The 26839-nt window shown below is 41.3% G+C and overlaps 1 protein-coding gene across 1 annotated transcript in view; it reads left to right on the top strand.

The window, feature by feature from the left end:
• The window catches only part of clstn2a (calsyntenin 2a), a 196024-nt gene that overhangs the window by 117505 nt on the left and 51680 nt on the right, over positions 1-26839 (top strand). Inside the window, exon 3 of the mRNA XM_054755830.1 lies at positions 24003-24198. Coding sequence (XP_054611805.1) covers positions 24003-24198 — 196 coding nt within the window. The remainder of the gene's footprint in view (positions 1-24002; positions 24199-26839) is intronic.

The raw sequence follows: 26839 nt of genomic DNA, 5'->3' as shown, positions 1-26839 counted from the left end.
CACATCCAGCAGACCCCACCGTCACTCTGCTTGAATTTGCTTCTCTGCAGAAAAAGGTCGTTTTCTCTGTTTTTTGGTCAAAATCAGGTGTTTTTGCTAAAACTACCCTATGTTCTACCGCCAATGTAAAGACCCAAAAAGGCTACAAAGAAACTGAGAGTCTAAAGTTTCTTTACATAGTTTCAATGTTTATGTAGTTCTAAAACTCAATATTCTGTGGGTCTTGAAAGTTCAGCAAAAATGCCCCAAAAACGCTGGCAGTATGGAGCTCTCTGCTCTGAACATGGCTGGCAGTCAGTGAGTTAAATCACAGCATATGCACAGTTATTTATTATTCCTTCAATATTTACTGTAGACCAGAAACCACCAGCCTGTCATCATATCTAACAGCTTAATCATTATCATTATCATCATATGTTGAGGTTAAACATCGTTTTTAGTTTTAGAGTCAAAACGTGGGTCCCCAACCATTGGTTCGTGAGGGATCGAACCTGGCTTTGAAGAACTTTCAGAAGCATTGATTAAAAAAAAGATCTATCCTGCTTAAACAGGATAGTATAAAAATTCAGTGTCCGGGATTATGAGCACAGGTGTATCCAACTTACAGCTACTTTGATAGAAAGAAAGGAGAGGTGAGCTTTTTCTGTTTCATGTGACTGGCAACTTTTATCAACGATGGAGCGCCGCAGCCATCTTGTTTACGTGAGTGTTCCACGGCGGAAGAAGATGTGAGCGTCGTCATCACATACACCAGAATGGAAAGGTGGCAGTGCGCAGGGACACGGCGGGAGACAAATATAACGCCGAGCGATTTGTGAGGTGTAATTTTTTTGAGGAGGCATTTTTAGGATACAAATGTATTACTCTTTTGAACCCATTTTGTTTAGAGTTAGCCTTGTGAGCAAGCATACGCCAACATGAATGAAGGCACAAAAGCAATTCTTTCTAAGGCGAATGCCACAGCCTTAGTGTGGGAATATTTTGGTTTTAAACAGAGTGAACAAGGTGATGACCGACACCGACGGTTTTCCCAACTGCGGAAAAAAAACTACCGATGGAGGTGCCGCGGGCAGCGTAGCCGTCGTCCCGACAGTCAGTCAGTGTCACTTGCTACGTTGCAAAAGAAATGAGAAATTTTTGACAGAGCGTACGAATTACCTGGGAGAAGGTACATGTCACAAACAGCAATTCCTGAGCTGTATAAAAGCCCCGGTCGCACCGCCCGAACTTTGCTGTAGCGTTCCTGGAGCGGTGAAAAAAAATCATCACCGCTCGTAACCGTTCACCACCGTTTAACAGAAGTTGGCCCCCCTTAAGGCAACGGCGTATACGCTCGGCCACCACTGATGGTCCCTCCTACCGCTCCGAAAGTTTTGAGCTGCACAAAATATTGCGAGCGGTGAGGAGCGGGCAATTTTCCGCCACGGCTAAGTTCATCACCGCTCCAACAACATCCAGTCAAAGTTTGGCGCCGCTAGACGCAAGTTTGTGGACGCTTGGGTCCGCTAGGCCAACGCAGAAATCTTGAACGCTGGACCACGTTGCACAAACTTAGTTGGAGCGGCTGTAAGCGCTTTACGAGCGGACACGGGATTGCTGGAACGGTGTCAGGCGTTGAAGCAGCGATCCATTGCGGTGATGAACTTTGGTTTGGCATTAGTATAGAGGTGTCGGAGGGGGACCAGAATTTGGCTATAAATACGGGGAGAAATGGACCAGGAGCCCATTTGGAATAGCCATTGAGTGCAGACCTCAGTTATATCGAATTTGCTCAAAGTTACAGTAAAACTGTACTATCATGGATGCTGAGAGACTTGCTATGATTGGTGCACTAGTCCAGCAGCAGAATCAGAACCTCCTCAGATTGCAACAAGCTGTTGACAGAAGGAGAAGAGAGAGAAAAAGGAGAGACAGAGTTGTGTGGGTCAGCAGTGGATACTGAGAAGGCCTGAACATGGACTGTATGACAAGCTGATGGTGGAGCTGAGGAATGAGGATCCACGAGCCTTCCAGCACTTCATGAGGATGCCACCAGCCCGCATGCGCAGAACGCCGCTCTACGCTCAACGCTCGCGTCACCGCTAAACCAACGTTCGCTACCGTTAAACCAACGCTAAAGCTTCAGCGGTGCACCGCTAGGTCAACGCCCGTGTTTTCGATTTTTTTCCCCATTTTGTGCACGGTTACGAGCGGTGATAAAAAAATTTTTCACCGCTCCAGGAACGCTACAGCAAAGTTTGGGCAGTGTGACTGGGCCTTAACCGAGTGAAAGAAGATGTGTTGAAGGACATCAGAAACATTGCATTTTATTCCGCCACCACATATGTGGTCCAGCTCAAATATGACCCCCTACATTAGTTTAACAATACACTACATAACTGCATGTGCGTGTGTGTAGTTTTTTTGGAGTGGGTTTTTTTTTCTTAACAGAGACAGAGTCCATTTTTTTTTCATTGAGGGTTTTTTTTGTTTGTTTTTTGTTTAATTTATTATGTTATTTTTAAAATTTATTTAAAAGCTCTTGATATTCCAATTGCAATGTTAAATACTCTTGAGAAATTAAATTGCTTTTGATACAATGTACTCTCATTATTATGCCATATAATTAATGAAAAAATGGTCTCAAAAAATGTTGTCAATAATATCGATTATCAACAATAATTTGTAGGACAACTATCGTCCATCAAAATGTCTTATCGTGACAGGGCAAGCAACAACGGACAATTCAAAATATGCTGAATATTTTGGTGGGGAAGCAAATTATTGAATATGTAATAAAATATGCGTGACGTTTCTGTGAAAATCAGTAATTGTGCTAAAATACTTACATTTATATGCTTCTTTTGGTCTCCGCGCTGCCTCTGGAGTGTGGTATGCGTGTAAACTCTGCCTACCCTTTCCTTTCAAGTCTGGTCCCTGACCACACTTGCTTTCTAGGGTGATATACCCCTGAGCACTTACCCCTTACCCCTTGATTTAAGCAGAATAGAGACACCTCGGGGTAAGACGTAGAAATGAGATTCAGCCTTAAGACATGGAGATGAAGACTGGTCGCCTTCAAAACACAGAATGGTAAGTGTAAATTACTCTGGAGTTGCTTATCTTTAAATTATTGTTTTCAGTCGTCTTGTTAATGAATGTAAAAGGGTTTTCAGAGCCTCTTTTAATTTGTGGCCTCACATTGACGATGAATATTTGCCGCACAGTAAACATATAGCTGTCAAAAGATGTTTATATAACATGTATAATGCTTTGCAGCCTTGTCGCTATCATGGAATAGTGTTTAGAAGACATTATGTAAACAAGACATGACTTTGGCTGAATCCCAATTCTACTCGTTAGCCTTTCGTCTTACCCCTTCCCCTGCCCCTTAAAACCTAGGGCCAAGGGGAAAAAGCCACTAAGAAATGGGACACCACTTGATTCCCATTACATCATCATCCTTCACCACTTGCTGGCTGTGACATAGACAGATGAGATAATTCAATTGTTCATTGCATGTGTCCTTCCATAAAGTCAGGTGCATACATTTCTACATGATTTCAATGTAAAAGCACACATTTTTACAAGCTGACAAGTCGCTACAAGTTGAATAAATAACAGCTTAAAAGCAGCACTGTAACCACATTTATAAAATGAGAAAATGTATGAAATATACATATGAAATAGAAACAACAATATCACAAACTTCATCAACAAATGTGCAAACCTTATCAAGCACCATTTCAACGTTTAAAAACCAACCTGTTTTGGCCTCGCTCTCCTCCTGTCGTCGATCTTCTCCCTCAGATTGTTTTGCAAGATAGTCCAGAATTGCATTTTGTCGTATTTGACTTTTCCATACTGAGATTGTAGCTTTTGAATGGTACTGGAGTGCTGCATTGTGTAGCAGAAGGCTGACCTCAGTTGGCTCAGCATCTCCAGCAGGAATGACACATGTACATGAATGACGGGCTACAACTATTAACTCATTGTAAATACAATAATAATAGTAGTATAGCAGCAGTGTGCCAAAAACAAATTGATGGGACAACGTTAGATTCCAAAAGTTGATAATGTGGTCGCCATAATTTTTACATCTTTTATTTAATCACTTCCTGACTATCCGTACTGTATGCTGAATACAATAAGCATATCTCACCACGACAATCGTTGGTGGACTACGGTGGCTGTAATTCACAGCAAACAGACTTCACTACGATGTGCTGCGTTAGATGAATGATTCGATTAGAAAACGCCAACGTCACTGTACACTGTGGAGCGGGGATTGCCACCTGCCATGGCCGGGCGAGGTGCATTGTAGGCGGACATACGTCCGGGCAGCCTCCACGCTTCCACGGAGCTCGGGGGAACCAGAGCATAGAGCGGGGGATAGCCACCCGCCGTGGCTGAAAAGGGGGCGTTTTAGTCGAACACAAACATGGCACTCTCTCAGCCAGTTCATCAATGTAGATTCTCCTCGCTAGCGAGCGATTTTAAAGTACAACTTACAATTAACAGGCTAATGTGGTTGCTCTCTCTAACTAATCATCTAATCATTTCTGAAATGCAGTAGATTGCAGTGAAGTTAGATGTCGGTGTGAGCCTGGCTAGTTATAACTAGCGAAAACAAACAATTGAAAGCATGGCAAATATTTACATGGAGTAGCAAATGATTGAATGTATAATAAAACATGAGTGACGTTACTGTGAAACTCAATAGTTATGCGTGATTACTTTTACTTTTATATGTTTCTCTCGGTCTGTGCGGTTCCATCTTCTCAGGGGGTGTTGTAGCTGCACCTTCCCCTTCATTTCAAGTGTGGTAACCTACCGCACTTATTTTTAAGGGGTATATACCCTTTGGCACTTAACCCTTACCCCTTGGTTTAAGGAGAATTGGGACACCACTTGATTATCGTGAACGCACAAAACCTAGGGGTAAGGGCTAAGACAAGGAGTAAAGGGTAGAATTGGGATTCAGCCTTACTGTCTTGTGTCAGATTTGAAGATGTGGTCGTTCTTCGTTGTGTTGTTTATTTCCTGTGTACCGGCGGAATAGCACCCTTTTTGAAAATGCGTTCCTCCGAAGCAGTCTTAGGGAAACAAACTTACAATATCACTCTGATAGTATGAACATCCAGCAGCAACGCAAGATTTTAGCATGACTATTTGAAAAATATACTGTAAATAAAAAATATTAATATGAATATACTGAAAAATATACTGAAGCAAGTCGACAAACTACCTCAGGAAGCGATACGGAAGTTCGTCACGGCTACCGCCATGAACTATAAATGTAATTTTTGCGAATTTAACGTTAGCTTTTAACAAATCGAACAATGTAGAACATAATTACAATCAAAATATAATATATTTAAGCAAAGTTGATAAAGAGCACATCCCCAATGAACGTAATAGCCACTTGTAGCTTGTAACAAAAAGCAAACTAACTGCATTGTTTGTATGTTTTAAATACAAAATATCGCTGTTGTAAAAAAAAAAAGTCGCATTCGGAGTCCGATGACCAGAGGCTAGCGGGAAAACTAGCTACTGTAGCTAGCTCGCTGCCACCAGTGAGACAGAGTGACAGGCAAAGTGTGTAAACAAAGATGCCAGAAAAGTTGCATGCCAATGAGATTGAAAGGTGAGCGATCACACGCTGGCATTAATGGGTTTATCCTGTGACAAGCTGTCGTTATTCACTCCACATTTTACAGACTATTTTTCATTCGTACAGTAATAAGGGACAAAGTGCTTCCCTTGTCAACTCAATATAGGACACCTACTTCATGCGCACGTACATGAAAAATGTACTCACAATGTCTCAAATTGTAGTGCAAAATGTGACCATTTATTGGCAGTCTGGTGTCCTGCTATTCAATAAATTGTCAGAAAAAGCTGAACCTCTTCTGTCTGGCTTTTGTGACACATTTTGCCATAGTAAACGAAAGAAATAGAAATAATCTGTTCTATGCTCACACTATCAGTCTGTCAGTAAAAACTCCTGTTATTTTGTTCTGTCTATTTTGAAGGAATAAAGAGCGAGAGAGAAAAAAAAATAGCAGATGATGACAATCTAAGACCAGCCTCTGTCTGACCTACTAAGACCTTTGTTTGACCTTTTTGTGTCATTTAACATGATCACAAGAGGGACTGCCACTCTGAGGTGAGAATTCTGTCATTCTCACTGTCTCTATGCGGGAGCTATCATGTGATGGAGGGACTATTTATAAATGGCTTTTCTGTTTGGTGAAAGATGATGTGGTTTATTGTTGTATGTTTTGTCTTATTGAAGGCTCCGATGAAAAAGTGTTACTGCATATTTGGGCCATTATGGTATAAATAAAAACTGTTAAGTTGCTTGAGCCACATCAGATCCTACGTTAGTAAAACTAATTTCACACGGATCTAATCTGATACATTTCATTGGGATTTTTCATGTTCAGTTTAATTTACTAGATAAAACCTTCTTTTTAAAGTATGGCTTCTGACCCTGCATACACAAAGCACTTTATTTTAGCCAAGAAACACTGAAGATCATCCGTCACAGGAACGTATCAATAAGTGCTTCACTTTCTTATGCAGTAAGATAACAAAGCGTCCTGCTGCTGAAGACATAATTAAACATGACAGGGAGCCATCTGTGAGTTATTACCTGATGCTCTGCCATGACAAACGTTGACTATCAAGTGATTTGAGGCAGACCCCCCCCACCACCCAATACATTTAAAGTGCACATTTTGGAGTGGCCTTTTATTGTGGGCAGCCTAAGATACACCTGTGCAATAATCAGCATCTTGATACGCCGCACCTGTAAGGTGAATGAATTACGAAAGCTCACTAACAGAAATTCTGACAGATTTGTGGCCAATATTTGCGAGAGATGGGCCTTGTGTGTACATAGAAAAGTTTTGCATCTTTGAGTTCAGCTCATGAAAAATGGGAGCAAAAACAAAATGGTTGCAATCATAGTTTTGTTGAGTATGTAATGAGTTTTCAAATTTCAGAAATAACAGGGCCTGCTTCCAATTAACGCCCCGTCCACTTTGTGGTTTAGGTGAATACGCACCGGCTATCATTAGAGCTTTTATAGTAGACAACAAAATAGTCCAAATGATCCCCCGCTCACAGAAAATGATGGCAAAAGCTTTTGATGTGTATACAACAACAGCAGTTGGCAACATCACGTTTTAAGGAAGCTAAAAACGCATGCATTAACTGCGTGTCCTTGCGAGTCTTCGAATGTCTTGTATGTAGGTAACGATTTGATGCAATCTAGTAAGCTTACAGAGAAAAATAACCAAAGTCAAGCCATGTCCTGTAAGCAAATATCCAAAATGACCACATTTTAATTCGTTTTTAGTTCACAGCTGTGTCATTTAATTGGTCCCATAGACCATAATGTATATTGGTTTATATCTATTCGTGTGTGTGTGTGTCATGAAACTCTGGGCCTTGTCTTTGCCTTCTTAGTGAACTGGTGAGGTCATCATCAGAGCCATGGAGATTTAGCACAAACACAGCACGTTAAAGTCTGTGATAGTCTCAGTCAGGCCAGGCTACTCTCCTTGGATATAACAAGATACACAACAAAATGACTACATCTTGGAAAACATCCGCTGTCCTAATTTCTAGATGTGTGTCTACTGTACGTTGTGTAATCAGACTGTGTTTGTGTGTTGAACATTTCCTGGCACGCACATATTCGCCCTGTCAAATTGTGCTTGCTCAAAAAGCCATTTAGCTGTCAAGTGGTGACACTTGGAGAGCTGTGGAGCGTCACAAGTGGCCAGTAGCACATGAGGATGGAGGAGGAAGCGGCGTTGTGAGGTGTGTCAGGGCTAAAGCTGAAGAGCAGTGCCTCTGAGTGCAGATGTTAAGATGTGAATAATTGCTTACCACGGTGAAATCCCCTGCAGAGGAAATGAGGTGACATATGGCGAGGAGAAGATAGAAGAGGTATAGAGTGCCATTTATAACTGTATGAGTTATTTACAGTATTTGCATTCTTGCTTTGCATTTTATAGTACATTTGCCTCATGTGCTATCCTCTTACCCTAAACTGACAACCCCCAAAAAATGTACATTGGCTTAGCATTGCTAACATTGGACCTAACATTTCTGCTCAGAGTTAAGCATTTAACATAATTAGACAATATGTACATCAAAATACGATTATTTTTTGTATTTAAAATGTACATGGCTTGACTTGTTTGGTATTTGAGTATTTGCTGGTTAATGCAGTGGAACCCGTCTATCTCGACGCCTGTCAGACTTGCTGACAGATGTCGACATGTAGTAGGCGGTTATCAACATAACCAAAACCGAAACTAGCCATTCACGTGTGGCTTGCGCTATAAGGACAGTGGGCAGTAATAAAAGACTCTTTAACCTATGGCAGTTTGTTGACGTTTTCCTCCATTTGTCCATCCATCTTCTACCGCTTATCCAAGATCGGGTCGCGGGGGCAACAGCCTAAGCAGGGAGGCCCAGATTTTCCTCTCCCCGGCCACTTCGTCCAGCTCCTCCCAGCGGATCCCGAGCTGTTCCCAGGCCAGTTGGGAAACATAGCCTCTCCAACGTGTCCTGGGTCTTCCCCGAGGCCTTCTACCGGTCGGACTTGCCCTGAACACCTCCCCAGGGAGGCGTCCGGGAGGCATCCTGACCAGATGCCCAAGCCATCTCATCTGGCTCCTCTCAATGCGGAGGAGTAGCGGTTCTACTCCGAGTCTCTCCCGGATGACAGTGCTTCTCACCTTATCTCTAAGGGAGAGCCCAGCCACCCTACGGAGAAAACTAATTTCAGCCGCTTGTACCCGTGATCTTGTCCTTTCAGTCACTACCCAAAGCTCCTGACCATAGGTAGGAACGTAGATCGACCGGTAAATTGAGAGCTTTGCCATTTGGCTTAGCTCTCTCTTCACCACAACAGACGGATGTAGAGTCTGCATCCTCCATTTGTGCATATTTTATTTAGATTCTTATGTTTTCATGTTATATCTCATTTGCTTATCTAAAAGAGCTGCAGAGGTAGTTGCATTCTATGTCTTGACTACAGTGCGCAAATCTTTCTTCGGATGACGGATAAGCAAAAAAAAACATAATAGTTGTCGCTTGTTTATCAAAGTCACTTGCTTTCAGACTCAACCGCGATAAGTTAATTTTCGCGAAGTATAGGATTTAAGATTAGTAAATGGAATATAATATGTATATAATAAACCCCTAAAGTGTTTCTGCAGCAAAATAATTTTAAGAAGCAACCAGCGGTACTGAAAATAAAAAATACTTAGCTACCACGACAAGAGACAACCGAGAGAAAAACTAAAGTCAGTCAGTCAGAAAATAATTAAATGCATCGCACTGGCTAACCAGTCCTACTCCATCGTGCAAGACGCCGGATTCAGTAAACTTGCAGAGTTCCTCGAGCCACGCTTCGAAATGCCCAGTTGTAAGTTTTTGTCAGATGTATACAGTCATGTTGACAACTTAATTTCATGATTGGGCAGTATCAGCATGGCGGTAAGAAAGCCAATATCAAGCATCTCTGGGCCTGTTCGGATTATTTTTCCTCATCGTGTGATTTTGAGTGACAAGACAATTTCAAATGTGTGCGTCTAAGTGTGTCTGCGTGTATGTGTGAGGTGTTAGTATGCCACCCTGGGGTCAAGTGGGTGGTGTGACAACTTCCCAAAGGCAATTAATCAGTGACCTACCCCGTGAACTCCTGCATCTCACGCTTTGACTGACACCACACACACAGCGGTGTTGTCCTACACAGAAATGTGTGCTTTTGGGAACATTTTTAGGCGTGCAGGCGATAAGCCACTGTTAGAGTTGAAGTCTGTGTTTGAAGTCATTGTTTAAAAGAAGTTGCTTTATGTTGAAATGTGTCCATGATCTGAATTACAGTGAAGGATGACCCCAAAAACTAGGCCACTCTGCCCGGCAGTGAGATTCGGGTACTCAAATAATACTCGATTTACTCAAAAATGCTTTATAATTCCAACACATTCCAAGGATGCCTCCTCTGTATGGATAAAAATTGGTATCCAGTCAAACCTCATACGCAGCAGTTTTTTAATCATTTGTTCTTTGTCGAAAATTTGTGCTAAAATTGTGCTTCGGTTTTTGTACACTGTCTCGGTTTACGTACAACATTGCATGTAACGAACCGGTCCGTTTGCCAAGTACCGTGTTGTTCCACGAAAACGAGTGTCCAAACAAAGCACTGTACGCGTTGCCAGCTCACTAGCCATGCATTTTTTTATTGAGAGCCACTGCTCAATAACCCACCATGGGGCCAAATAAAGTTGTGATTGCCAGCACTTTGATAAAGAAGAAACAATATTGAATTCAATCTGGCCAGAATGAACAGGAAGTCCACATCAACAATAACTTCCATGCATTCATCATTTATAACAATTTCACATTGGTTTCTGCATTTAAAACTATAATTATTCTCTATCAAATGTATTTTTCCTTCATATTTTGGGGTTTCTGGAACTTATTGATTAGATATACATGATTTATTATGGGAAACATTGCCTCTTTTAAGTTAATTTCTGCAAAGAAGGATTCACTATTACTAATAAATGAAATATATATATTATTAGAGCCATCTAGACATGAAATAACACCCTCTTCATCACCTGTACATTTCTATTATCCAATATACACTGTGTGCACAATTATTAGGCAATTTGCATTATTGATTATTAGTTTTATTATTTAACAATAACAGTGCTCTTGGTGAAATGTTAATAAACCTAAAAAAAAACTCAAACTTGAATATTTGATGTTTTGGCTTTTGTTGAGAATATCTCTGTGTGCACAATTATTAGGCAACTACTAGTGTGCACAATAACTAGGCAACTTAAAGAGAAACAAAAATATTCCCATCTCACGACTTTATTTTCATTTTTTTTTAAGTCAGAATGATAAACAAACAACACAAACTTTACAAATAAATATTTCTGACATTTCCAAAAATAAATCTGTGACCAATATAGCCACCCTTCTTTTCAATAACCCGGAAAAGCCTTCCATCCATGGAGTCTGTCACTTTCTTGATCATTTGACCATCAACTTTTTGTGCAGCAGCAACCAAAGCCTCCCAGACACTGTTCAGAGAGGTGCACCTTTTGTCTTCACTGTAAATCCTACGTTTAAGGGCCCACAAGTACTTAGTTGCGTTTAGGTCAGGTGAGCAAGGAGGTCATGTCATTATTTTGAAAGACCTTTTTAAGACCTTTACTGCTAGCCACGCAGTGGAGTACTTGATTGCATTAGATGGAGCATTGTCCTGCCTAAAAATCTTGGTCTTCTTTAAAGATGCACACTTTTTCCTGTACCACTGTGTGGAAAACAATGGCAGTAGGTTTGGGAGTTGAGTTTCAGTCCATCTTCAACCTGAAAAGGCCCAACAAGCTCATCTTTTAATAATTCCAGCCCTTTACCAGTAGCCCACCTCCACCTTGCTGGCGTCTGAGTTGGAGTGGAGCTCTCTGCCCATTGCTGATGCAGCCACGGGCCCATCCCTCTAGTCCACCAAGAGTCACTCTCATCTCATCAATCCATAAAACGTTTGAAAAATTTGTCTTCAGGTATTTCTTGGCCAAGTCATAGCCTTTCAACTTGTGTGTCACGTTCAGTGGTGGTCGGGTTTCAGCCTTTCTTACTTTAGCCATGTACCGTACTTCTGGACACCCTCGGTAGATTACAGTTCTGGAATATGACGGCCCTGGAGGATAATGGGTTCCTGGGAGCTTCACATTTGATTTTTTTTGGAGACGGCATGGCTCAGGTGGTAGAGTGGTTGTCTCCCAGCCTGAAGGTTGCATGTTCAATCCTTCGTCCTCCTGTGATCATGGCCAGGTGTCCTTGGGCAAGATACTGACCCCCCAGTTGTTCCTGATGCTGCGTCATCAGTAGGTAAATGTGCTAACAGTGTCAAAGCCCTTTGGTGCCTTGGAGGTGGAAAAGCGCTACACAAGTGAAAGATCGTTTTTCTCAAATATTTGGCAGCTAATTTGCAATTTTTCTGTCGACACGTTTCTTGCGCCGCTTTTGTGCACTTGTAACAAAACATTTAATGGTTCTGTGGTCACGTCCTAATATCTTTTGGCTGTTTCAAGAGTGCTGCCTCCCTAAGAAAGATGTTTTACAGTTGTTGGCTTTTCAGTCTCCTTTCTCTTTTCTGGCCCAAACAATCTACTTAATCTGCATTTCGGCCTCGGCCTATCCAAGGTAGCTCCTCGACAACAATTTCCCCCTCTGACCCCTCCTACTGTTCTTCATGAACACATGTTGTTTATTGTCTCTGTCACGGGCTCGTTTACGGACATCTCCATGGCAACTGCTGCGTTATCGCGATGACACCCTGCAAACTGAGGCTCCAAGGTTGGGCACCTGTCGGGGGAACTTCTTCGGGCCTGCACACTCATCCATCCAAAGACACTCGCACACACATCCCTTTGCCCAACGCCTTTGCCGCTATATCCACCCCGTGCTGGCTAGACGGGGAACACAGCTCGCGGCGATAATGGCTGCATTAGCTGTGACTGGCTGCTGGCCGCGCTGGGATCGCTTCCACTCCTCTTTGCCCTCTCCCCTGGTGCAAGTCTTGTGTTCATGTTTAAAAGTGTGCTTATTTGTGCCTATATATGCTGAGGTTTTTTGACAGTCCCACATTGTACTCCCCATAGGAGCTTAGTTTGGAATTGTCTTTTTTTCCCCTCCTCTCTCCTCCTGTTGTTCCCTTACCTCACCCTCCTTCATTTCCCAGTCGTCCTGTCCTGTCTAGCCTCACATCTTATTGTATGTATGTTGTATTGTATGTTGTATATGTATGGACAGATGACTGCACAATTCCTCTTGTACCCCTGTATAAGTGGCAAGTAAAGGCTGAATCTGATTCTGCCAGAGGAAAAGAAGCAGCCTAATAATTGTGCACACATCTCCTAAGGCCACACCCTCCCTCAGTACACCTGGTACGCTTAAACCCATTAGGCATTCAGTTTGGGGTTGGAAAATATGCATAAAAAAGAGAATATGGTCAAAATACTGAATTGCCTAAAAATTGTGCACACAGTGTAGCAGATGTAATCAGAGAAAATAAGACATATTAGGCATAAATAAGATAACATAGACTCACACGTTAGCAGTTTGTTGTTTTTTTTCCGGACGGTGTACTTCCTTTGGTGGCTTTTCTCTCATCAATGTATTGTAATGGCGGCTTTAAATGGCTTTACACACTCGTATTACCCAATATAGTAAGCATAATAACACTAAATAAGCCATTTAAGACATAATTAAAACTCCTGCTCGTGTGTGTCACAGTAAATGTGTTCCCTAGGGGACCTTAGTGGCGGGCGGACAGATGCGTGGAGTGACATTGGAGGTTTAGATTTGAGTTTTAGCTTGTCGGGGGTTATGGCCCGAACAGTAGCTTGTGTTATTATTATGATCATTATGTTATTATTATTGTGCCTGTTGTGAGATCATTTAAACCTGCAATAAATGGTGGTGATCACATCCAGTGCTTCTCTCACCAAACAATTACTGACACCTAGTGGCCAATGTATAATACTACATTAACATTTAGAATGCTTCTTCTGCCTTGTATTTGTATTTTTGTTCATTTAGTTAGTTCATTTAGCCATTTTTATTCTTGAAAATGCAATTTGCGCTTAACTACGCATATTTTTTTTACTAATAATAGACCATATTAAGCCGCGAAACACTGATCATTTATTAATTAATTTATGAAAAACAAAAATGTTCCAACCGCAGAGTTGTTCTAACCACAATGTAGTGTGGGACGACTGTATTGCAAAATACTACCTATAACCAAACACAAATTCCAAAGAAAGAAAACCAACAGGGTTAAAAACCAGCATGGAAGTGATTAATTGTGGTTAATTTGTTTTGGAATGTAACCAATATTTTTGGGAAAAAATTCAAATCAGCAAGGACCATAGGATTATGTATGTGCATACGTTTGCTTTTTCTTTGTCTTTTTGCAGCTTTTTGGTAACACGTATTTAAAAAGCCACCGACACGACAGCCTCTAAGGGATTATCTCACATGCAACAGAGTGCCCTAATGCCGGTCGGTTTAATGGCCTAATGAAAAACACTGAAAACCAGACATTTTCATCACTTCCTAAAAAAATGTTTAAAAAACAGGATGTTTGGTCACCCTAATCATTGTGCTTTTAGAACGTGTACAGCCTTATAGAACCCAACTGTACTGTATATCAGCGATCCCCAAGACTACTACTGTATTTTTACCATTTTTCTTTCACCTCATATTTGGTGTCAAATGCTGATACTATGTGGGAATGCATAAAGGTAAGTTTTGATGACTTATTGCGCGCTAATGTGTACATTTGTCTCAAGTGAATTCATGCTAGCACACTGCCTTTTACCACACACGTCAAACAGCGATGTAATAATTTTCTGGAAAAACTCCAGGCTTGAACTGGTGGATGGTGGGTCGGCATTCATTTTGTGCTTTTAATTTGATGTTATTCATGTCTTAGTTTTACACAATACATAATAAATAAGATCAATTCGATCGCTATAATGGACGAAAACACCCCACCCCCGCACCCCCCGCCTCCCCCCGGTCCGCGTGAGATTTGTGGGAACACAAGCCGGTCCGTGGGTCAAAAAAGGTTGGGGACCACTGCTGTATGTCACATAAGTCTGGGGCACACCCCCTAATGAAATGATTAATGAATCATGGATCAGGCCCCACAAGCAGATTATTTTCATTAGTGTCCCATTGCATTTGCCAGTACAATGTGTCTGATTGACTGCTGACATTTGAGAATACGTAGGCCAATACCAGGGAATATAATGCGATGGAGATGCAAGTAGATAATATAACCACTAGTCGGGCAGTGAAAAAAATCCCCAGAGCCATTACTAACTTTTTAAACACATTATCCTTTAGTTAACTTAATGTCCTCATCACGACCTCAGCAAAACCTTGAGACAGGAGAGAAAATCCTGTTTAAGCCCACAGTTGAAGGGCTTAGTAAAAAGCCCTCATTTGTTTTTAGTCTTCCTTGCATCTTCAAACCTCCTTGCAAAAAAACTGAGAATCAAACATAAGCAAAGAAGCTTGTTTTGTCAGGGTTTTTTTTGCAGGAAATTACATGCACAATTGTGTTGATTCTTTGTGTGTGTACAGTAGCTGGAGAAATACAGTGTGATATAAATATTATCAATAATTACAGACTGGAATACACACTCAAACATTGAAAACCCACTTTTAATATATGAAAAAAATCATAATTCAGGATATAACCAAGCAAACAAATAAATGTGCCCCAACAAATGTATATTTTGTCCAGAGTCTATGTTACTGTATGTACAGTATGTGTCTTGATTGCGTGCGTTCAGTAGGAGTGAGTGTATCGTGACTGTCAGTAGAGAGATTGTGCTGGCTTGTCATTAATTAAATGAGAAGATGGGAGCTTAGTTCAAAGAATGAAGGAATCAAGGCTTAAGACCGTCTGATACTCTGCTTGGGAAATGGAATTTAATCACACACACGCACACACACGCACTCGCACACACACGTCATCAAATATTAAGACGTGTGTTGTAAAATCTATATATGTATAGTACAATGCAAAAATGGGAAGGAAGCATTATTACATTTTTCATTATTACTATACATATATTATTATTTTATTCTCTTTACAAGTTCACTCTATTGCCCCCTACCCTGAAGTTGGTACAGTCCTGCCTGGTCCTGACACAATTAGTCAAAGTAATCCAGACCGAAAAGTTGTTGTGATTAGTATTATGAAGTGAAGTATACTCAAGTCCAAATGAGTGCGGCACAGTGTGAGTGCGAGCCATTTTTCTAAATGATTGCACTTTCACTTTTATACGTATACACACTCCTGATTGAAATTTAACACCATTTTGAAAAAATTGCACAAGTTTACATTTTGCACTGTTGGATCTAAAAGAGGTTCTAAATAGGTCTTCAAAATGCAAAAAGACGAAATAGGTGTGAGAAAAAATAATTTCAGGAACCAATTCATTGCAACCGTTCGACTGAAATAGGCTGTTCATCAGCTGATCAAAAGTTCGAGACTATACCTAAAATAGAAATAACATTTTCAGAAAAGGACTCAGTGATGAGTTGCTCTGCCTTTCTTGTTCATCACCTCAAAAATGGGTTTGGGCATGCTTGATGCCAGTGTTTCAAGTAGGCTAGTGGGAATGTTGCTCCAGGTGATGAAGATAGCTTCATGGAGGGCATCTACTGTCTACTTCCCTTTCCATCCATCTCCAAATGTTCTCAGTTGGATTTAGATCAGGGGAACACGCAGGGTGTTCCAAAAGAGTGAGGTTATTCCTCTTGAAGAAGTCCTTTGTCAGACGGGCATTGTGACCTGCAGCGTTGTCCTGTTGAAGAAGCCAGTCATTTCCACACAGATGAGAGTTTTCGGTCATGAGGGATGCCCCGTGCAACATCTCCACATAGCCACCTCCCGTTTGACGCCCCTGCACAACCCGAAGCTCCATTGTTCCATTGAAGGAAAAAGCACCCCAAATCATGATGGCGCCCCCTCCACTGTGCCGTGTGGAAAACATCTCAGGTAGGATCTCCTCGTCATGCCAGCAACGTTGGAAGCCATCAGGACGGCCAAGGTTACATTTTTTCTCATCAGAGAACAAAACTTTCTTCCATCTTTCCATGGCCCATATTTGGTGCTCTCGTGCAAATTCCGAACGGTGGCGTTGAAGGAGACAAGGCCTTTGAAGATGTTATTCTTCCTAAAACCCTTCTCTCACAGATGCCGTCTGATGGTTCATGGACTGCACTCGGCACCAGTAACAACCTTCATTTGGGCCGAGGATGGTCCCGTGTCTTGACGGACAGCCAATCGGATCCTCTGATTTAGGACTGGTGAATTTTTTTGGGGTCTACTTCCTTGTTCCATAACCCTCAGGATCTTTGAAGAAGTTGAAAATGACTGTCTTACTGCGTCCAACCTCAGCATCAATGGCGTGCTACGAGAGGCCTTGCCTACGCAAGTCAACAATCTGACCGTGTTCAAAGAGAGAAAGCTTTTTTACCTTTGCCATCAAGAGATCATGACAGTGTGAATACCTGACAGAAAATGACATTGAATCCACATTTTTGCCAAGATCATGGCTTTTAAAGACTGTGGTCTTAAAATTTTGAACAGGCTATTTCACTTTAATGCTTGTTTGCAATACATTGCCTACTCAAAAATGTTTTTGCCACCCTCCCATTTCTTCTTTTTGGATTTTGAAGCTCAACTTAGAACCTCCTTAAGATTTAACACTGCAAAATGTAAATTCATGCAATTTTTCAACTGGTCTTAAAATTTTCATCAGGAGTTTATACATTATATTTAAATTACACAGTTTAATGCTGACCACAATCTTTCCCCAACCACATTTGTCTCAGAAAAAACACACTGACTTGATCTAGTATTTCCAGCCAGAACTAAAAGGGTAGTCTCCGATGAGGCTTTTTCACTCCACTGCTGTTTCAGCACAGTACAGGTCACAGCATCACTATCCTGATGAGAAGTGATACCTCACATTGTTAACCACTAAAAGCTGATTAGAGTGGATGTGTCCCACAGGCAAGGCACTAATTGGCAAAGTAGAGTGTCACTCCACATATAAAGTCAAGGCTTCATTCTTCAGCCAATTTGTTTCCATTATGTTACCAAGAGAGCCTGTCCATGAACGGTGCGACATATTCATTTTGCTCTAATGATACATTCATGTACCTGATTAACCCAAAGGACTCGAGGACCCTGTCTATTTTCAACATCCAAAAGACATGCCTCTTAAATAAGGCTTTTTATTTTTAAAGTGCTCAACTGTGTAAATGTTTATTTATTGAAATAGTCAAATAAGGGCATCCACTCTAATAGACGCCCGGTCTCAATTAATTACTCTACATTTTCGCTATTATAGTCCTACTATATTCATGTAATTTGGCATTAGTATTTTGGCCTCCTCTTTAATAAACACCGTACCACTAACAGACAACTGATCCTCTACGCCGGGGGTGCTAATTACGTCCATCGATCGCAAAGGTGGTGCGGGTCGATCGCATGTGTTACGAACATCATAAACGTCTCTTTGTAGATGTCATATGACGTCCATAAACAGCTGACATTAAGCCCACCTTCTGATTCCCTGTTACACCCCCGCGGCAAACATTAAGTAGCGAACAGAGGTCTCAAGCGACACATGGAAATGCAACTGACTTCAACTTGACTTCGGCTATGTTGTCGGCCATATTGTCTTTTGCATAATCATTTTCATCTGTTGTATATCAGTAATGTTTACATAGTGTTACTGACGTAATACATGAACTGTGGATGCTATGTCGCTATGTTGACTGGCATATGTAATGTTATGTGTTATGTAAGTGTGGGCACCCCTGCTGTATGCAGTTGAGTAAATAAATGTCCCCGGCCACTATATGAATATATCTATATGTTTCCATTTCATTTAGATAGTAGTTAACTTTGTAAAGTACAGTCGTAGAATAGGAAAGTATACTGTAACTACTGTATGTGTGTGTGACAAATAGAAGTGTGGTGTAAGAGGAGGTCATGCTAAATACTTTGGGTGTGATTTTAGTATATTTTATTTATTTATACATATGGTAAATATACAATCGCAAACAAATGTAAGACATTCATTTTCTTTTGCACATAATTGTGTCCTTTGGCCAATTCTTGTCACTTAAAGCAAGACTTACACTGAGAATACTAACATTTAGGTCAGATCTTTTCAACACCATGGCTTTGCAATTAATTGTATTCACACTCACACTGCAAAGCGAGTTCAGTGGGTTAGCGAGGTGTGTTGAGTCTAAAGGTGGCTCTCTTTTAAAGCTAAACTCCAGACTTTCAGCTTAAAATTGGCTATGAAAGTACCGCTGTTTCACTGTAACTGATTCGGTGATGGTGTCACCATTTATAGACAACCCGGTGGACGTGGCAGCAAGAATTTGAGCAGCACTACGACGGGAGTGGCTACTTGGAGATCACACTGATTCACTAGCATTCCCTGATGGAATTGCGAAGGGAATACGCTACATTTGTTCATTTTTTGAGCCGAGCATCAGGAATAAAATGCAATATGAAATCTTAATTGGGCCAAAGTTAGCAGACGTACGTGTCTCAGTAGTCTGTCACTTGTGTGAGGACTCAGACCCGTTAGTCATCTTATATTACAGTACAATATTTTCTGGAGGCATAAGCACTCTGAGGCATCAATCAACTGCAACAAAACACGTCCTTATTCGAACAAAAAGGAAAAAATTTGTCACAAAGGAAAAAGTCGCCACAATACAACACGCCAAAACTGCCACCTAGTGGTCACCACCATGTACATGATTTACATGTATTTATTTTTGAAATGGTGTTAAGTGTTAATATGTTAAAGTTGTACAGTGTTGAGCGTCCGTAAATGAAAAGACTAGTAGGGTATGGGTAGTACAATAACCAGTGTTAACTTGTGCATTGACACACTTGGCATTATACTGCCAGCGGTCCTCCCTCGCTCTGGTGGCGACAGTGTTGCTGGCGGGGATCGCTTAGTTTTTGTGCGAGAGTAGAATAATATGACATCAAACACCCCCTTTTATTTGAACACGCACTGAGCCCAAAGCAGAGAACCGGACTTGACAAAGGAAGTTGATAACCACCATTGCAGTACAGTTGAACTTTTTTTTTAGCTGCATCTTGAGCACAAAGCCTGAGTTTGTTGAGCCACTTTTGCCGTATACCCCAACTGTCAAATTACCCTAGTTTGAAATGCATTCGTATTGACAGCATGACATTTTTTGGCACTCTAGCTCTTTGAGGGGCCATCTATTTGACATGATTGCTGGATGCTGTTTTCTCCCTGACTCTGTACATATCAGTAAGCTCAATCCCATCCTTCCATCTATTTTCTATGCCGCTTATCCTCATTAGGGTCGTGGGGGGATATGCTGGAGCCTATCCCAGCTAACTTTGGGCAAGAGGCAGGGTACAGCCTGGACTGGTCACCAGTCAATCACAGGGCACATATAGACAAACAACCATTCACACTCACGTTCATACATACATTTAGAGCCGTCAATTAACCTAACATTCATGTTTTTGGAATGTGGGAGGAAACCCATGCATACATGGGGAGAACATGCAAACTCCACACAGATTCGAACCCAGGTCATCCCAATCTCCTGACCGTGTGGCCAACATGCCAACCACTTGGCCACCGTGCGGCAAAGCCCAATCCCAAAGGGCACAATATAGTATTTGTTTTACTTACTTTAAAAAGCAACCCTTTACCTTATGATGTGTTGGCCCAGAGATTAGACCTGCTTTCATCCATAAATTTCAGCTGAGTGAATTTGAAGTGTTCCCTCAGGGGGGGTGGATGCTGAGAACCAAACTTAAGTGGCAAGAAATGGAATGTACAGGTATGTGTGTGTGTGTATGTATGCATAAGTACATGTTTGCTGACTCAGTAGAAAGATGAAATTACTGACATTACCATTTACATATACATCCACACATTTCCACCTACTCCATTCTTTATCTCCTCCTCTGCTTAGCTACACAAAAAATTTGCAACAACGGATGAAGCGGAAAATGGATTTGCATCCAACCACAAAGTGTGAAGTTGAAGTCCCTCTTTACTGCTCTCCACTAAGTTTATAAACATGAGCACTCGAGTTGTGTCGTTGTCACTGCTAACAAACATTTTACTCTCCTTGGTCCCATCTGTGTTCGAACATGTTGTATGCACAGGTATGTGCAGGCTGGATCACACACTACAGTACATACAGTAAAAATGAGTACACCCCTCACCTTTAAGCATCTTCTCAAGGCACAGTACTAAAGAAATGAAAGTTGGATGTAACTTGGAGTAGTCAGTGTACAGCTTGTATAGTAGTACTGTATGAATGCCCTCTGAAAATGACTCAACACACAGACATTGTTGTCTAAATAGCTGGCAACACAATTGAGTGCACATCACAGATGTCCACATTGTGTCCAACATGTCATTATGTTGTGTGAGCACCACTTTTATTTAGCACTGCCTTAATCCTGCTTTAGGATGCCCCACAGGTGCTCAATTGGGTTCATGGCTGGAGACATACTTGGTCAGTCCATCACCTTTACCTTCAACTCCCTCTGCAAGGCACTCGTCATCGTAAAAGTGTGTTTGAGGTTGTTATCATTTTGGAAAAGTGCCAGTTTGCCAAGGGAAGGGATCATGCTCTGCTTCACAATGTCACAGTACATGTGGAATTCATGTTTACCACCATGCTCGATTGTAGGCGAAACACCTTTGTACTCAATGGTGTTGCTAGCTTAGCCAAGGGTGGGGCGTGAGGGGAATGGGGGAGGCTGACAGCTCATCTCCGTCCACTTTCCAGGCACTAGTTTACTCATGATTGGGCATGGGACGCAAGCTCAGGCTTGATCACCCTGTAGTTGGCCGCCTTTGATGAGGTTGTCGAAAAACACACACTGATTCAAAGTTACACTACTGATGATGTGTCGCAAAATTTACTTAGATATATCAAGAGGTTTTTTGTATTTAAAGAAAAAAAAGCAGCCTGCAGCTCATCTTTCACAAGGGGTATCATTAATAGGAAACTTTTGTCCTTACATTACACTTTTTTTGCTTTTTTTAATTTAATTTTTCCCTTGTAATGTGTTTTTATTATTATTATTATTATTATTATTCATAACAGTTGGACTTTATTATCATAATATTCTTACTTTCAACCAACCTAATTTTTCTAAGAATGCAACTGTATTTTTTTAATATTACGAATTTTTACATATTTTGAATAAAAGCACATATTTTAATCTTTATATTTCAACTTTATGTTATATTTTCTGTGACTATTATGACTTTATTCTCCTAATATTTAGTTTTTATTCTTGTAAAATTACTGCTCTTTTTTTTCCCCCCATTTTTTTCTGTTTTTTTTTTTTTTTTTAGTTTTCTTTTTTAATTGTATTTTTAGAATGAGCCGCGGGCCAGTAAAAAAACAGCTCCAGGCAAATGACCCCCGGGCTGCGCTTTGGACACCCCTGGTCTATAGTATTTTCCCTCCAGAAGATATACTGTAATAAAATGTTTTGCTGAAATATGAGGGCTGTATTTTAAGACTACCTAATGTTGTGGCCAGTGAGTGCAGTTTTTTTTTGTCAAGGAAAATACAGATTAACATGTTCATTAGTTATGTTTTCACATTATACTACAGTATATCTCCTCCCTTCTACAACTACAAATGTATATTCTCCATGATGTTGATGTCCTTGACCCTCAACCTTTATGGTTAGTGTCTTTCCTATTACATTGTGATCGTGTGGCGTTTGCCTGGAGGGGATTTCTTCAATATGCCACAGATGGATTTGGTCAGATTAGATATGGTGTTCAAAGGTCAAGGTTACAATGACCTCTACTCCTCTCGTGTCCTGTTCTCGCTTCCTAGATTCAATATAATGACCAATTTGCAGCATATAAGTGTCAGAATTATGGCAAAATATGGTGTTTTCTGTACAGTGTTCCCTTGTTTATCGCGGGGGATAGATTCCCAAAATAGCTTGCAATAAATGAAATCCGCGAAGTAGCCTACTTTATTTTACAATTATTATATATGTTTTAAGGCTGTAAAACCCCTCACCATACACTTTACACACTTTTCTCAGCCAGGCATTAACATGTTCTCACATGGCTCTCTTGTTTGCGAATGGTAATTGGAATGGTTTTACAGTAATCCCCACTTTGTCATGGATAATTGGTTTACAGACCTGAGATAAGTGCATTTTCACGAAGTAGATTTATAAATAGAATATTTTCATCGTTAGAGCATAGAATACCTGTTTAGAACCTTCTACATACAGTATGTTTTTGTAACATTATTAGAGCCCTCTAGACATGAAATAACACCCCTACAGTCACCGTTACACTCATATTACCCAATATAGTAGACTTAATAAGAATAAATAAACCATTAAATACGTTAATAATACTCTTGCTTGTGTGTGTTGCTATAAATGCCTTCCCAAGGGGAGCTGAGTTTGTCAGAAAGTGATTTCAGGAGTTCAGAGTTCAGTTTCAGTTTTGCGTGAGTAACGGCTGAAACAATAGCCTGTTTGTTTCTATTAGGGATTATTGTGGCTGTTGTGAAAGCATTCAAACCCGCAATAAAAGCCTGTGCTTGTGTGTCTCACCGAACATTACAGTAACGTTACTGACACCTAGTGACCAGGGTAGAATACTTACATATCATCAGTGTCATTGAATGCGTCTTTTGAATGCCTTATATTGTATTTTACTTCATTTATCCATTTTTATGCATAAAAATGCTTAATTGAGGCAAAAAAATATGTAACGTTTGCTTAAAATATGCATGTTTTTCACTAATGATTGGCCATATTCAACCATGAAACAGCATGATTTCTTCATGGATATATTTTTGAAAAACCATGAAAGAGTGAAGCTGCGAAATTTGAAGCGCAAAGTGATGAGGGACACCCATATTTGTTTTGAAAATTAAAAGATTAAAAATTACATAAAATAAAAAAAAATAAATACATAGAAAAAGTAAAGGTAATTCAATAGAAATAATAGAATAGAAATGTAATTACTATAAAATGTTTATTTGTTTAGTTTAGTTTTACCTTTAGCCTTACAAAAAGTCATTTCTTTTCAAAAAGGCCCTATTTTATTTTGGTGTTGACAAAAATGAATAATACCTGTAGCTATACTAATGAGTTTCACATGTATTATGGAAGGCCAACGTTTATTTTCTACTTGACTTGTTTAAATGAATATTTTACTATTTTCTAATAAAGCAATTTCTCATGTTTGGTCCCTCACCAAAAATATATATACTTGACTCTCAGGTTAGTGATTACTTTGTTGCAACAATCCTTGCAGAGTAAAGCACTGTTCCATAAATTTCTTTCCTTGTCTTTTTAGGGGAAATTTGTGCCTTTAAGATTTATGGTCAGGAGGCTCCATTCGAGGCAGTGGTGTTGAATCGCACGTCAGGAGAAGGCGTACTGAGAGCCAGCGGCCCTGTGGACTGTGAGAGCCAGAAGGAATACACATTTATTATCCAGGCCTATGACTGCGGAGCTGGACCCAGTGGGGCTGACTGGAAGAAATCCCACAAGTGAGTGAAGCTGTGTGTCCGGGTGTAGTGGGGTGTATTTGCTTCAATCCTTACTTTAATTAATCAAACGTAAAGCATTTTTAAAACTTTATACCTCCGAGTCAACATGATAATGCAACACAAAGACCGAAACCGTGACTTCATAATTCTTACTAACTAAAAAATCATCTTGAGACTTGGAGCCATACAAAAAAACATTTCAGTGCAAACTACACACAATAACTGCAGTAATTTGACATGAATTGTGCAAATTGTGTAATTATCTACATCCATTTTGATTCAGTTTGTTCTTTGCCCAGTTTGATGGTGACGTGGCCTCCTTTGTCTAGCTGTCATAGATTTTCTTTGCAACACAATAGAAGTTACAACAACGAGGACTGCTGTTAGAGCTGTCAGTTGCTTCTAATTGTTCTGTAACTCAGTATGAGTCACTTGTGCCGCTTCTGAGGTGGAATAAAGGAACATAACATGACTTGTGGACAAAAAAATGAATTTGTATCAAAGCTACAAAGACAGCTACACAAGTGAGTCACCCCCGTTTAGAATTTAGAAAAGAAAGAAAAGTGTACTGGTCATTACAGCAGCCTGCAAGTGCCATTGTTAACGTTTATTATAGAGAGTCATCCCTCTCCACATCGCGGTTTGAATTTTGTGGCTTCACTCTGTCACGGTTTTTCATATTAATTAATAAATCATGCTGTTTCATGGTTGAATACGACCTATTGTTAGTCAGAGAATATGCATATGCATGAATATGTATATTTTAGCAAATTGTGTCCCGATGCTCCTCCATGAGCTTATCGTAGTGGAGGAGTTTGCGTGTCCTGATGATACTAGGAGCTAAGTTGTCGGGGGCTTTTATGCCCCTGGCAGAGTCACCCATGGCAAACAGGTTCTAGGTGTGGAACCAGATAAAGAGTGGCTCAATAGACCCCTATGAATAAAAAAATAATAGGGCCAAGTTTTCCCTTGCCTGGATGCAGGTCACCGGGCCCCCCCCTGGAGCCATGCCTGAAGGTGGGGCATGATGGCAAGCGGCGGGTGGCCGGGCCTACACCCATGGGGCCCAGCCTGAAAAAATGACATGGGTCCTCCCTCCATTGAGCTCACCACTCATGGGAGGGGTCAAAGGGGTTGGGTGCAAAGTGAGATGGGTGGCAACCAGGGAGGGGAGGGCAGGTGGGGACCTTGGCGGTCCGATCCTAGGGACTCCACGGTGGGATCTCCTATCTCTGGGGCTGAGGTTGCTGAGGTTGTCAAAAAACTCCACGAGCCCCGGGAGCGGATGAGATCTGCCCGGAGTTCTTTAAGGCCCTGGATGCTGTGGGGGTGTCTTGGTTGACATGACTCTGCAGTGGACATCTGGGGCAGTGCCTCTGGATTGGCAGACTGGGGTGGTGGTCCCCCTTTTTAAGAAGGGGGACGGGAGGGTGTGTTCCAACTATCGTGGGATCATACTCCTCATCCTTTCTGGTAAGGTCTATTCAGGGGTTCTGGACAGGAGGATCCACAGTTGAATCTCGGATTCAGGAGGAGCAATGTGGTTTTCGTCCTGGTCATGGAACTGTGGACCAGTTCAACACTCTCGGCTGCATGGGAGTTTGCCCAACCAGTCTACATGTGTTTTGTGGACTTGGAGAAGGCATTTGACTGTGTTCCTTGAAGAATTCTGTGGGGAGTACTCCAGGAATATGGGGTATCGGGCCGGCAAATTCAGGCTGTTTGTTCTCTGTATGACCGGTGTCAGAGTTTGGGTGGCATTGCCAACAATAAGTCAGACCCATTTCGAGTGACGGTTGGACTCTGCCAGGGCTGCTCTTTGTCACTGATTCTGTTAATTACTTTTATGGACAGAATTTCTAGGCGCATCCAGGGGGTTGAGGGATGTGGTCCTGCTGGTTTCATTGAGCTGTGACCTTCAACTCTCACTGGATCGGTCTGCAGCCAAGTTTGAAGCAGCTGGGATGAGAATCAGCACCTCTAAGTCCGACTCTATGGTTCTCGCCCAGATGGTCATGAGCTTTGAGTAGGGACCGAAAGGACAAGATCGTGGGTACAAGCAGCCAAAATGAGTTTTCTGGGCTGGGCTCTCCCTTAGAGATAAGGTGAGAAGCACCGTCATCCGGAAGAAACACGGAGTAGAACCGCTGCCCCTTCTTATTGAGAGGAGCCAGATCAGGTGGCTTGGGCATCTGGTCAGGATGTATGACTGGTAGAAGGCCTCGGGGAAGACCCAGGACACGTTGTCTCTCAACTGGCCTGGGAATGCCTCGGGATTTGCTGGGAAGAGCTGGACGAACTGGCCGGGGAGAGAGAAGTCTGCTTAGGCTGCTGCTTTCGTGACCCGACCTCGGATAAGCGGTAGAAGATGAATGGATGGATGGAAGCAAATTGTACATATTTTTTGCCCAACTTACGCATTTTAAAGCATAAAAATGTCTAAATGAACTAAAATGCAAGCATAAGGCGTTCAAAAGACACATTCAAAGATGTTGATAGAATGTAGTATTCTCCACTGGTCACTAGGTATCGGTACTGTTTCTGTAATGTATGATGAGGCACACCTGGACCAGACTTGATCGCCTGAATAACAGGCTTATATTACAGGTTTGAATGATCTCACAGGCACAATAATAATAAC

Source organism: Dunckerocampus dactyliophorus, chromosome 2 (assembly GCF_027744805.1).
Source record: "Dunckerocampus dactyliophorus isolate RoL2022-P2 chromosome 2, RoL_Ddac_1.1, whole genome shotgun sequence".
Classification (NCBI taxonomy): Eukaryota; Metazoa; Chordata; class Actinopteri; order Syngnathiformes; family Syngnathidae; genus Dunckerocampus; species Dunckerocampus dactyliophorus.
Note: the sequence above shows the minus strand (reverse complement) of the source record. Positions and strands in the feature narration are given on the sequence as shown.